Genomic DNA, 14,545 nt, shown 5'->3' on the forward strand with positions numbered 1-14,545 from the left:
TTCTACTTCTTGAATTATGCAATCCTATACTTGCAAAATTTTCTGTACTCTAGGCTGTGGACCTACTGTGTCATGTATAAAATCATCACTGGGTTATTTCCCCACATGTACCCTGAAGCCTCTTTACCACTGTTTCCACCTCCTCACCACTGGGTGGTCAGCAATGTATGGTTAAACAGACACAGAACTTTATTAAACATGGGTGAACACTGAAAAAAAAAAAAAAAAGAAAGTACTAGGACTGGAAGGAGGTAAAGCAAAGGGCAGCACCATATCGAACGTGCCACTTGCCTTGCACCTTTCATTTCCAGAGCCATGCAAGCAGCTGGGGTGATAGCGTTATCTGCTGACTGCACTGCTGATCAGGGCAGCCTCTCCCCACCCAGCTTGCCCTGTGCACTGATGCAAAGGAAAGACAGGAATCCTTTCCACCCTAGAGCCCAAGAAACCACCAGCAGCCTCCATCTCCTTTTCTACCTGCAGGTTCTGCTATCTTGCAAAGCAGAGTGGAGGCTCAGGGACCAAGGCCTTCATCAATATTGGCAAATTAAACCAAAACTGGGAATGAACCACGATCATCTGTGCTTGTAAGGTGTTCAAGCATTTCACAGCCCACTCCAGTTACTGTTCTCCCAGCCATTCCCAGGCACAGTCCAGAGCCAAGGACTTAATCTGAGCTGGCCCTCAGCAGGGAGCCATCCTCTCCCAGAGTATCTTCCTAGCATAGATACAAGCTTTTGTGTGCCGGCTGCTCTCTGTGCCTGGGAATGTCCCCAGGTACAATTGATTGACTAACATACAGGCAGTTGATAACAATTCACGTTCAAATGCCTGCTATCACTATTGACCAAGATATGGGCTTCTTTCATCAGACAGCCAGTGTCACTTCAACAGAGACAAGTTCAACCACAAATCCCCAGTGGCTCTCTAGAGAGCTGATGGTAAGCATTGCAATTATGCTTTTCCAGCTACCATTTATAGCAAAGTAACTCTCTGCCTGTAAGATACAACTAAGACTCAACGATAAATTCCATATTTGAATCAGAGGGCAAAGCTTGTGTCCTTGAAGAGATAGGGGCTTACTCATCCCTGATGAATACCTCATTCATTTCCATTGGCATTTCACTGCATATTTCCTACTCTGTTTTACTGAACCTCCACTTTATCCTAACTGGAAGATTCACTAACTGCCCCCAAGCATATTCTAAATTTGCCAGAGAATTTAACTGACCCTTCATCCCCCATTTGTGATCACTCTTATTTCCTCACTCCTCACTACAGCTTTGGGTCAGAACAAGATTTCCACCAGATCAGAAAGCACTTTCCCTCAGCAGATAGACATGCACCCATTTGTAGGGAATCCATAGCAGCCACCTAAAATGTCCATGCAGAATGGTGTGGGTTTAAACCACACATTTGGAAAAAAACACAAACTGCAATTGCAACTATATATTATAACTGGAATGCATAAATGTTTTGCATAAACTATTATTGAATGCATAAGAAGTTATACCGATTGTGGACTTTTTCTTGGAAGCTGTTTTTAAAAACATAGTCTACCACATCCAGCCCAAACTCATCCTATTTCTGTGTCTCCTTGGAGAGTACAAAAGTGCCAAAACAGCAGCAGCCCTCTAAGGTGGAGAAACACCTTCTGCTCCAAAAGGACTGAGATACAAGATAAAGGCCTCTTTGTAGAGAAGTCCTGGAATTTCAGGTGCCTCATGTCACTGTGTGTAGAGGGGGAACTGTTCCTTTGCAAGGTCCTACACCTGGGTCACGGCAATCCCAGACACACCCACAGGCCAGGCAGGGAAGTGGTTGGGAGCAGCCATGTAGAGAAAGACTTGGAGGTGATTGTGGATGAAAAATTCAGCAAGAACTGGCAATATGTGCTTGCAGCCCAGAAAGCAAAAGGTACCCTGGGCTGCATCCAAAGCAGCGTGGCCAGCAGGTCAAAGGAAGGGATTCTCCCCCTCTGGTCTGCTCTGGTGAGACCCCACCTGCAGTGCTGCATCCAGATCTGGTGACCCCAACATGAAAGACGTGGAGCTGTTGGAACAACTCTGAGGAGGCCACAAAGTTGACAGGAGGACTGGACCATCTCACCTGTGAAGACAGGCTGACAATGTTGGGGATGTTCATCATGGAGAGGAGAAAGTTGTGGAGAGACCTCATAGCAGCCTTCCAGTATCTGACGTGGGGCTACAGGGAAGCCAGAGGGAGACTCTTCCTCAGGAACTGCAGTGATAGGACAAGGAATAATGGGTACAAATTGAAAGAGGGGAAATTTAGATTAGATATTAGGAAGAAATTATTTACTGTGAGGGTGACTAGACACTCAAACAGATTGCCCAGGGAGTATGTGTGTGCCCCAACCCTGGAGGTCGAAATTGAGTTAGGCAGGCCTTGAGCAACCTGGTTTAGCGGGAGATATCCCTGCACACAGCAGGAGGGGTAGGACTAAATGCTTAAGGTCCATTCCAACCCCTTAACATTCTATGAATCTGTGTATAATTTTGATTTTGTTAGAAATTGCTTTAAAAGTTTTTCAGTTCTGCCTTCCAAATCACTTGTCGTCCATCATCTACAAGCTGAGTAACACCAACCACACACAAAAGCACAGGCAATATATTGGCCAAACGTGAACTGATTTTCTTATGGAGCATTTATGTAGCATCTGCCACTCAGACAGGACCAAAGAATAAAAAATCCCAAAAGCCAAGCACAATGACCACTGCCTCCTTACTGATTATTGTTCACTAAGTAAGTAGGGACATGAACAACTGGAGAATTGGACACAACAGGGTAGGGGCCAGTTGGCAGATACCTGATCCTGATGCTAAGAAGAGAGAAACGTCTGAGGGCACCTCCAGGATTGTTGCTCTGAAAAGAGCATCTAACTTGTAGAGTTAGACATCCAATTTCTAGCATATGCATTCAGGTCATGAAACCCAGAGTGAGAATCACAATATACTCATTTAACTTTCTCCAAGTGGCAAAATGCAAGGCTGCTTACAGAAGAAAAGTTTTTGAGTATTGATGACATTTTCTTCTAAATACATACACAATTTGCAACATCAACTGTCTCACAGGATGAGAACAAATTTAACTCATACAAATGTCTTAAAATTATCCAGAGACACAAGCTTCCTATTGCTAGCACACATCAAGCTCAGAACAAAATTTTATTTAAAAATACACTTTATTTACAAGACATTCAAACCTCATTTTGATAAAAATATAGCTGTACCTAAAACTTTAGGTCATTTCTCACTAATGGTTAATAAAACCACAGTGAGATTCAGCAATCATGGAAATTACATTTTGACACATTAAATCACATGAGGAACAGAAAAACGGGAGGAAACTTTTAAGCAACACAGCTCCATAAATGTAACAATCTTCTACAGTGACATCCTCACATCAAGGTATCACTGTTAAAATAAAGTATTTAACGTAGAAAGTGCTTCCACTGTACAGCAGAGTAAGTAGTAGAACTTATAGGAATGCTTATAGCTTTTGAATTATCTTTTACCAAGATTTCCCCCAAGATGTTAAGGAATGACTCATAAACCCTCCTGATTTCATTATACCTTATCAGGTTTAGAAATGCAGCTTTCTTAAGAAGTTGATTCAGGTAGAGTGTTTATAAAGAATTTAATTATGCATAAAGACATGTGTTCATACTTAGATAGCACTTCTACACAGACCACAGGACACAAAATAGTCCTCAGAGTAGCTCACATCAAGCCATCCATAGAACTTGGGTAGTGAACTTCTCTTTGGGAAAAATTCAGGTGCTGGAATATTCCCTTCAAAGTTCAGAATAAAAGGGAGTATTCAGGACAGTAAGCATTATAATCAGGAATGGGAGAGGGAAAGAATAGGAAAAAAGTAAAGAAGGTCAAAAACTGGTTTGCAATGGTAAGGTACATCACATAGCAAAACCAGAAAGTGGATCTATTTTAATAGAATGGAGTGCAAAACTGAAACCAGTGCAATAAAAAATAAAGGTATTTCTAAACTGCATTATTGGTAGATCACCATGACTAGGCTATTAAAACCATTCTGCTTTATTGAAGAGACAATGATATAAAACACACTTGCACTATGAGTCAAGGTAAGTATTGTAAAAAAGACAAGGAAAAGGAAGTCAGCTGAAAACTGGCAAAACAAAGGCAATACTCCTGAAAATAGCAGCAGTTTTCTTAATAACTAAGAGTAAAGGCAACACCTGCATTTAGAGGGCTTCAGAAGAAAAAAAAAATTAAAAATCAAATTGACACTTTTGGCACGTACAAAAAGGTGACAAAGAATTGATTCCCTTTAAGAAAAGGCACACAACTGATGAAGGCCCTTAAATTGCTTTTGCTTTCAGTGTCATGTTAACTTATTCCAGGTTTCACTTTTACTGCAGAATGATCTGGCAAGCCTAGCAAAGGCTTCATCATCCTACTAGGTCACAGGTATGACTGGCCATGGATCACATCCACCAGCTGAAAGTCACACATAATTTAAACAGATTTCCTTTGCCACCAGCAGCAATAGATAGAAGGGACAACTGTTGCAAGAGAACCCAAAAACCAAGATAGACAATCATAAGGCAGTGCTTGAAGAGGACAGAGCAGCACAATCAACCTGCATTTGTCAGGGAGGAAAACTAATTCAGCTAAAGAGGCCAGAACAGAGCTTTTATGACAGTGCAATAGACTACAAAACTGAATTTAGAACAAATGCCCATAGAAAAGGGCTAACATAGAAATATACTGTATCTCAAAGTGAGGAAAGCCTGCTTCAACAGAATTAGAAGAAATATGCCAAGAACTGAAGGGAAATACTCCAATACAAAATACACAAGGATTGGAATGAAGTCTGCCACAGAATTAGAGAGCGGAAGCACAGTACAGGAGAAAAATATTTTGCTGCCCAAATGAGGGCAAAGATGCTGGTCAGAAACCTTAGTTGAATACCCTGAAAGTCCCAACACACAAAAAAAGCAAGGTTTATCTCAAAAATAACATAGCTCTGCTCTTGCTTGCTTAAGTAATAAAGCAAAATTAAAATGTCTCATTATTATGTCAAAATCTATGAAGATTTCTATAATTCCTGGTATTTTCCCATTTATTCACAGGCAGCAGTTACAGTACATTCAACCAGACAAGAGAAGATAAAGTTTAAGAATGTTATTTCATTGTGTTTTCACGTTACAACACTTTTAAGTTTTAAAAATACATAGCCATGGTTTTAACACTGGAAGAATAAAAATTGTGCATTTTAACAAATGCCCTAACATCACACATACTAGTTTTCTTTAATCCCAGAGTAAATAATGCCATTCCTGCTTTCAACCATTTAATGAAATATGTATATATATATATATATATACACATATATACATCTCAAATTACCTGATTTAAGATACAAATAATTATGCATAATTCTGAAATGGTGCTTGTTTTAGAGGATATCTGGGACGAAGGCTCTCCCATAGACTTGGTTGTTATTTTGGGAGATTTCTATTCCAGTTCTCAAAAACACGATAAATATATTCACTATTTACATCTAAGCATCATCATAGATGAAAATAAAGAGGGGAAAAAAAAAGAACAGAAGAAAGGGCTGTCTTACTTCATGGCACAGGCTTTTAAAAGACGGAGTGATTCTTACTTACAATGCTTCCTGATTTACATTAACTCGTGCAATAACTGCCAAGCAAGATCCTGCTGCTGCCAATGGAATCAAAGAGCCTGGAGGATCAAGCTCTTAATTATATTAACAAATAGGTTAATTTATATGATACAAACTTACAATGAAATGGTATAAAATACCTTAATTCATCAAAAAATCTGTTTAAAAGTTGTAACTATAATTCTAGAAATATTCTATGTAGACTAAAATCAGTGCTTCAGGAAATAGTACATTCCAAGCAGTAAAATATCCTGCTGTGTGTTTTAATATTCATTGAATTATTGCAATCATCTTTATTAATAAGGAGTAGGCTGCTTTTAAGCCATCTGTACAAGGAGGTCCTGGTATTTTCTCAGCCCAGGCTGGAAATCAATTTACCCTTTCTGCTGGTGTCACTGAGGTAAAGACACCTCTATTTTACAAAGGTGTCTGTGAATAAATGGATAAAATAGCCTGTCCAGGCCACACAGACCATTGAAAGGCTGCTTTTGCCAACAAAATATATTTGGGATCTTCTGGACCTGATCTGCATAACCAGGGAGACTGAGCACTAGACTCAGTGTGGATTGAGTAGTGGGTTTCCCCTTCCCTCTGTGGAACATACCTGACTGAAATCAAGCTCTGGTGACAGGGCACATCACCTTGTTTTCCTTAGAGCACCCTTGCATACCTTCAGAAAGAGCAAGCAGCAAAAAGACAGTGAACTACTTCACTAAATACACTTTGAGATACACCTTTGGGCAGAGGGTGGGATTCAAGGCATCATGACCTTCAAAACCAGCCAACAAGAAATGATTGAGACTAAACCAGGAAAATATTCCTGCTTTCATTTTTTTAAAGCTCCCTCTAAGTGATAATACTGCATACAAGACTTTAAAGGTGCTTCCTTAATTAATACACTACTAAATTATGCCTTAATAATAGAATAGCAGAATTTCAACTGTTCATAATAAATTGTAGCTTATTTATTCAGCATGAACAATGACAGACTCAGTGTAAAAGATAATGCAATCATCCTGCACAATGATGAAATAAGACCATGGCTCTTGGAACTTGTGTTGTCAGGGAAAGGATAATAAGAATTTTAAAAGACTGAGTTGTACAATCATAACAGTGAAAAATACAAAAGTTAATTGGATGACTGCCTGCATTTCCATTTGATAGAATCAGTACAGACAACGTTAGTAGGTACTTGATTGCTTTCATGACAAGCAGTCTATTCCTTAGCACACTCATCTGTGATTAGGCTGGGACTCCAGTATTACTTGTAGAGAAGCAAGACCAGCTTCTCCTCTGTCCCTAAATACAGGAGTCAATCAAGAAAATAACACAAGTCAAAATTCCTGAGTGCTTCCCCTCAGACACTCTTAATTTCATTCACAAACTCCACTGGCCAGAATTGTTACTGTTAAAAATGAACTGTCCATGCAAAAATGGGGCTTGAGGATCAGTAAAGCATCTCTACTGAAGCCCTTTATAAATATACAGTACTCCAGCCCAGGACAATCATTAACTGGCCACAGGGCTTTCAAGAAACAGCTCACTCCAGCAGGAAAGGCCAGAGGTTCTTTCCCAGGGCTACTGGCCATGAACTGCAAACATCAGTGCAGACAGAGCGATACACCCCATCCACTCTAATAGTAGGAATTCAGCCTTCGTTTGGTAAGGAACTGGGTAAGGCTGCATCACAAAAACACAAATGCAACAGCCTCGGTGCAAATCTTAATCCTTAGTTCAGGTACAAGGGGGTTTTAGGCGTATTTTGGTTTACAGCTAAAGCACAGAAATCGTTTTGCCACGCCAACTTCAGCTACAACCACCAGTGCCCCCCTTCCCAGCCAGGATATGTTTGCTCCATGAGAACAGGACACAGAGCAGAGCCAATTGCCTAGAATCGTGTACCACCCGACTGTGATTTGTCATCGGACACGTCACGATTGTTCACGCTTTTCACCCTGTCCTCTGCCACTGGGTCCTCCATAGGGATTTCAATGTCACTTTTCCTGGAACCATTGTCTTTGTGCTGTGCAGAGAGGGAGCTCTCACTTTTGTCCATGTAGCCATTGGTTTCAGCCCGGGGGGGCTCCCTCTGGCTGCAGCACAGGTGAGAGTCACAGGCTGTGGAGATGCAGGGTGAGCTGCACAGCAGATGTGAGGTCTTGTGGTCAGTGTACTCGGGCTGGATGGTCACAGAATGGACTCCTGCCTCGTGGAAAACCTCCCGTATTTTGTGAGCAGCATCTTGGTAATCGGAAGGGGTTTGGCACTTGATGTGAAGAGTGGCGATGTTCTTCCCGCTTGCGAGCTCCCAGACGTGCACCTCGTGGAGGCTGCTAACCCCTGGCACACGAGCCAGTCTGTCAGCTGCAAGACAAAAGGGAAAGGTGTCAGGGGCTTTGGTGAACTGCCTAATTATCTGCTGTCTCACTAGGTGCCCTATCCAAAAGCAGAAGTGTCAAAACTATCATTTCAGAAGAGATATACTTGATACAATGTGTCTGCTCCCAGCTGCCTTCAGTTCAGCCTCCTGGTGATGAACATGGCACCTTTCCCTTAGGATTCACCAGTCCCTCAGGGTCCCTAATGAAAATTTACCAGCTGTTCACAGAGGAAATAGTACAGCATCACTTCCTCCATCGAGATCCCACATCTTCTGGTTTCTTTAATCCCTGAGCACGACAGAATTCCAGAAATACCCAGTGTTACCCCACAATTAACCAGTATGAACAGCACCTAAGAGCTACAAAGTTAATCAGCCTTCATGGAAATTCTAAGATGTTTTAGAAGCTTTTCAGAAGCAGTCCTTTCAGAAGGGTTGTAAAAGATTGTAACTCAAAGTTGTTTCTTTCACAAATAACCCGCACAAAGCATTAACAGCTCAAGACCTGGTACGTTTGATGTATTGTTGGAGTACCACATTCTCAAAATGCATGCTTTAACTAATCCAGAGAGATTTGAGTCATGTTGCTAGGACACAGGCATGTGACTATTTCTTACAGTTCTTGAGACTTTAGAGCTATTATGAGTAAATAATCCAAACATGTCATTCCACAAATAACATATACATGGAAATACACCATTAAGATTAACAGCATTTCAACAACAAATTTGACTTACTCAATAGTTGCAGATCAACACCTTTGGGGACCATCTGCAACAAAATAGTTGCGGTCTCCTTTATAAGTGGGAATGCAGAAGACAAGATGATGAACACCATAACTATAGTCAGGCTTGGATCAATGTAGCACTGCCAATTGCACGGAGCATTCCCCAGAGGACGTAGGTAGAAGATCGTAGCAGTAACTACCACGACTACAGACCCAAGTGCATCTCCCATAACATGCAAAAGAACACCTGAAACAAATGGCACAATTTCCATTAGTGGGGAGGGTTTGGGGTTTTTTGCTTTGTTTCGTTTTTTTTTCTAGAGGGAGGTGTAATGCTGCGTTTCTCAAGTATGTTCCACTTGACATGAAGAATGCCAGCCATTAATATCATAACTAAAGTTTTCAGTGATAGCTTCTGGAAAAAACAGCAAGGGAAATACTGACTCTGAAGCACTGCTGATTGAGTGGGAAGCATTATTAAGCACGTAGGATATGCTAGCGACTGCTATCCAACTGCAATGCCATGGTAACACAAAACCTGCTTGCTTTAATGCATGAAGATTATTAACAGATCCTGGCACATTAAATCTAAATTAAAAATTGAAAACTAAATCTATCCATCCTACCCTGGAAGTTGAGAGCTGCAGACCACCCCCAATAACAGTTATCTTCCCCCACCAGTTTCTGTGACAGTAATGAAATCTGAAAAATTGCCTAAGTGAAATCTAAGCTGGCTCCAAATACCCTCAAACTCCAATTTTTAGATCAAACTTGATTACCAGTCATATTAAACCTTGTTCCATCAATACTACTAGGCTCCAGACCTACCAAAAATCAGAATCTGGTCCTAGAGTCAGTCACATGGTTTAGTGCCTGGACTACTCTGAGAGGAATGCTGGGTACCTCTTTTTACACCTTATAAAGATGGTTTTGTACAAAAGGTAAAGACACAACACAGGCTCGTGCAGTAACGTATTTAGTTGCTCTTTAAACTACAATGACCAAAGCAGTCGTCCTGCTATAGAGTTACAATAATCCAAGCAATGCCTTTTTCTTCCTTTTCTTTTTACTACTCTACATAAAATTCCCTCTTCCCATCACTGCTCAAACACCAGTTTTGTTCGTTTTTACTGCTCAGACTCAGATTTTATTCCAACCCATGCCTGAATTCAGAACATCTCTCTCTATAGGAAGTGAACTTCTTTGTCAATACTTTTTGTTTGGAGGCTGTGAGAGAAGAAAATGAACCATCTCTTTTTAAAAACCCTATCACATACACTTTCAAGTGAGAAGCTGTAAAAGGCTCCCCCAAAACTCACTAACAACACAGGAAAGAGTATTGAGGATGCTGGGTGCTGGATTAGTCCTAGAACTCTGCCCATGCTGCTGTTTCTTGCCAGCTCTGTGCACGCACCTTGATCTGTGTGAGAAATGAAGGCCACAACCTCTGGAGTTCCTCCAAATCACTTGGGTCAGATAAGAAAGTACAAGCTCCTGGTGAGTCCAGCTCTTTATGCTGGAGTCAGGCATGTTCTGCCCCATTTGGCAGACTACCACGGGGTTTTACTCCTCCTAACAGTGTTGCAGTGTTTCCTTTTCATTTACAAATAGTCCTGATTCAGCATGGGCTATCAGCTGTTGCACTAACAAGAGGGACAGGCAGGATGCAGTTGCATTGCCCAGGCAACTAACAAGAGAGCACAGCTTATAAAGAACAGGAAAATGTTTCAGAAGCCTTCTTCAGAGTTAAGGAAAAAAAAAAACAAACTAACTATGCCAGAATTTTGATTAATTAGTAATTGAAAACACGGAATTTGGAAAAATGTTTACTTTACATTCTTAATATCATTAATACATAATCCTGGTAATGCATCACAGAATTAGGGTTCAGACAGAAATGTATCCATTTCCCTATCAAATCCCAAAGCTGTGATTATATATCCCAAAGCTGGAAGGAAAAATGAATTTTTACTAAATGAAGTCAGTATGGTAAGACCATAGGTAGCAGTTTCCAACAGCTTGCATTCCAAAGTCTAACTGAACTACTCTGCATATGCTCAAGCAGTAATAGGAATAATTTCACACTATAATAATTAATCCTGCCAGGTAGAATTTGTGGATTCCTCTTCCTATCAGTTATAAAATCAAGGAAGCCATTCCTCTACCAATCTGTTTTGTCCAGCCGTGTTTTTCAGGGAGGCTCCAGTTCCACAACAAAAGAATTTTTTGCCAAGTGACTATGAAGTAAGTACAGCTTGTAACTAATTTAAAAGGAAAAGAATGGATTGAATCAGAATTTTGAAGACGTATATCTTTATGACTACAGAAGCAAGGAATATTTATAAGGACAATAAAAATAGATTTAGCAAAGGTGACATACTAAAGTGACACTTAAGAATTTCTTTTTAAAAATCAAAGATGAACGGATCTTAATATAACTGCCACAACACCCCTTACCCATCAGACATTTTTGAAAGCTTCCAGCATCTTTATACCTAAGCACTGTGGTTCAGGCAAGCAAGGCCTTCTCTAAACTAATTGGTTCCTTACTCTTCTCTCCCCCATCCCCAAGTGTGACAGTTTGCTCATCCTGATCATTCCAATAATCTTACCACTAAAATGCCATAATATCCAGTGACAACAACTTCTAGACATTCAAGCAAGTGTTGTGGCTCTAGCACATGGTTTGACTGTCCAAAGCATCTTCCTTTACAGGTGCATTTATGCAGCTCTGCAAACACTTTTGAAAGACAGACACAAAAAAATCCCAGCAAATCCAAGTGCCTGACTGCCACATTGGCCTCTCAAGCTGAATTCATGCAAAGCAAGCTCACACAACCTTGGGGAAATGTCAGCTGCTGATCAATGACCACGAGAAACCCAAAACTACTGTTCTGGCTGAGGTTTCTGACAATACTTTCCTTGGGGACAAACTCAATATTTCATATCCCCAAAGACATTTGCTTTTGGCTCTGCTCAGAGCAGGTACATAAATGCATATGCATAGAAACACACAGACAGGGAGTGACACGTGGGTAATTTATTCCTAGGAGTAGCTTTATGTTTCACTCCACAGATTCCCAGAGACCTGCCAAATTACAGCCATGGGAAGGGCTGATCCTGTCACACGCTCTCACAGGGATGAGTTCACACCTGCAAAAACACCATGCTGAAGCACCGGTTTCAGAACCCTTTCCCTTATGCTGACAACAAAACATTGTCAACCTGGGATTTAGAAGGATTTCTGTTTTCTGCCCAAAAGCATTTGAAGGCTGAAAACTGCTCAGCTACTACATCAGTGACATTCAAAGATGCACCTCATAGCTCCCTGTATTACCTTCCTGTAAAGCCTCTAATGACTTGAGCTTGGTGCAACAGGGTTTGTGTCCTTTCCAAATGTTCAGCTGCACTATTCTAAGAATAAAAATCAAAATGTAAGCACACTCAAAGCCAAATCAGCATGACACTATTTTGTTACTACTCATGCTATTCCACAAAATCAAAATCTTTCTGCTAGAGATAACTGGATCCCATTACACAGAGGAGTCCTGGACTTCTCCCTTTCCTACTGGTATTTGTGGGTGTGCATGTAAATCTGAAATAGAAGCCATAAAGTGTTTTAAAAATTAAAAAAAAAATCAAACAATAAAAATAAATATTAAACTTAAAAATAAAGTTAATTTAACATTAGCAGTATGACGCCTATGCCATACCTCTGATGTTCAAGGCTTCAGACTTTTTCTCTTTTTTCTTCTCAGACCCCTTTTCAGGGCTCTTTTGGTCATTTGGTGAATCACCTGCATTCAAAGAAGAAACGCTGTGTTGTGTATAAGTTCTACAAACAGAAAAAACATCAACCTTCTCAAAACCAACTTACTTCACAGATGACAAGAAGAAAAACAAAAACAAGCACAAGCCAAAACATTTCCCATGCAGCTCCCTGGGCAGCGCCTCCTTCCCCCCTCCCGAGGGGACACCCAGCAGCCCGGGGTAAAGTACAAGGTGAAAGAGGCAGCGGGTCCTGAGCGAGCTCAGCGAAACCCCCGGGGCCCACGGGCGGCCCTGGGGCTCTGAAAGGGCCCAGAGCATTGGGCCGGCAGCTCGGCGGGTCCCGAGGGAAAACGAGAGGGCCAGAGGGGATGGGGAAGGGTGCGGGAGGGTGAGCGGGACGCTGAAGGGAGGGAGGGGCGGGGAGAGATGCGGGACACGAGGGGAAGGCGAAGCGCAGCCGAGAGGCACCTGCTTCATCCTCCTCGCCGTCCGGGGCGGCCCCGGGCACGTCCCGCAGCGCGGCGGCCGCGGGCGGCCGGCGGCACGGGCATCGCCCGCGGCAGCAGGAGCCCCAGTCCTGGAAGACGAGGAGCCCCACGACGTTGACGGCGAGGCCGAGGGTGCCGACGATGAGCACCAGCTGGGCGTCGTCGATGGTCTGGGGCCGGGCGAGGCGGAGGATGGAGTCCACGAGGATGGTGAAGCAGAGGGCGGTGAGGAAGACGGCGTTGCTGAGCGCTCCCACCGCCTCGGCGCGGCTGTAGCCGTAGGTGGCGCGGGGACCGCGGCGGCTGCGGCGGGCGATGCGCCCGGTGGAGAGCCCCACGCAGAGGGAGATGAGGTCCGAGAGCATGTTGAAGGAGTCGGAAACCAGCGCGATGGAGTTGCCCAGGTAGCCGGACACCAGCTCGGCCACGAAGAAGACGACGGTGAGCACCAGCATGAAGATGAGGCGGCACGTCTTGCCCGAGTACCGCCCCATGGCGGCCGTGCGCCGCCGGCCGCTAACGCTCCGCAATAAGGGCGGCCGCGCCGCCCCGCCCGAGGGCGCCGCCCCGCCCCGCCCGGGCCGCCGGGCCCGAGCACGGAGCGGCCGCGGGCAGCCCCGGGCGGGGAAGGGCCCTCTGGGGCACACAGAGCCGCCCCACGCCGCCCTGCCTGCGCCCCTGCCGCCCCGAGACCGTGAGGTGCCAGCGGCGGACCCGGTAATTACGGACCTTTGGCGCTTTATTGGCGACGAAAGTGCCAAACTAAAGGACAGAGTGCCATCTACTGAGACAGCTCATTTCCAGCCACCAGCCTGCAGAAAGGTGTGTCAAAAGCCAAGCGAGTCCTGGGCTGCACCCAAAGCACCGTGGCCAGAAGAGTGAAGGTGATTCTCCTCCACTCTGCTCTGGTGAGACCCCACCTGCAGATCTGATGACCTCAACACAGGAGGAACATGGCGTGTTGGACCCAGTCCAGAGGAGCCACAAATCTGAAAAGAGGACTGGGGCACCTCACCCATGAAGACAGGCTGGGAATGTTGGGGCTGTTCACCATGGAGAAGAGAAAATTGTAGAGAGACCTGACAGCAGCCTTCCAGTATTTGAAAGGGGGCTACAGGGAAGCCAGAGAGGGACTCTTCACCAGGAAAGGTAGTTATAGAGCAAGGAGTAATGGGGACAGACTGAAAGAGGAAAATTTAGGATGGTAAGATACTGGCACAAGTTGCCCAGGGAGGTTGTGGATGCCCCATCCCTGTCAGTGTTCAAGGCCAGGTTGGATGGGGCTCTGGGAGACCTGCTCTAGTGAGAGGTGTCCCTGCCCATAGCAAGGGGTTAGAACTTGATCTAGAAGGTCCTTTCCAACCCTTAACATTTTATGATTCTATGAGAATAGTACCTTAGTGTTCACAAATCTATCACTACTCTGCAAGAAAAATAATTGCACGCACTTTTTAACCTACAGGATAGTTTACAAGAACCATGATAAGA

The 14,545-nt window shown here is 43.4% G+C and overlaps 1 protein-coding gene across 1 annotated transcript; it reads right to left on the reverse strand.

Annotated features, from left to right (window-relative positions):
- Positions 1-3,235: 3,235 nt before the first annotated feature.
- Positions 3,236-14,040, reverse strand: LOC134547295 (calcium/manganese antiporter SLC30A10-like). Its single transcript, XM_063391063.1, has 4 exons — positions 13,038-14,040; positions 12,512-12,595; positions 8,809-9,045; positions 3,236-8,055 (listed from the first exon to the last, which is right to left on the reverse strand). The coding sequence occupies exons 1-4, from the start codon at positions 13,549-13,551 to the stop codon at positions 7,580-7,582; spliced, it is 1,311 nt and encodes a 436-aa protein (XP_063247133.1). The 5' UTR covers positions 13,552-14,040; the 3' UTR covers positions 3,236-7,579.
- Positions 14,041-14,545: the final 505 nt, after the last annotated feature.

The sequence above is a fragment of the Prinia subflava genome, chromosome 2 (assembly GCF_021018805.1).
Source record: "Prinia subflava isolate CZ2003 ecotype Zambia chromosome 2, Cam_Psub_1.2, whole genome shotgun sequence".
NCBI classification, from domain to species: Eukaryota; Metazoa; Chordata; class Aves; order Passeriformes; family Cisticolidae; genus Prinia; species Prinia subflava.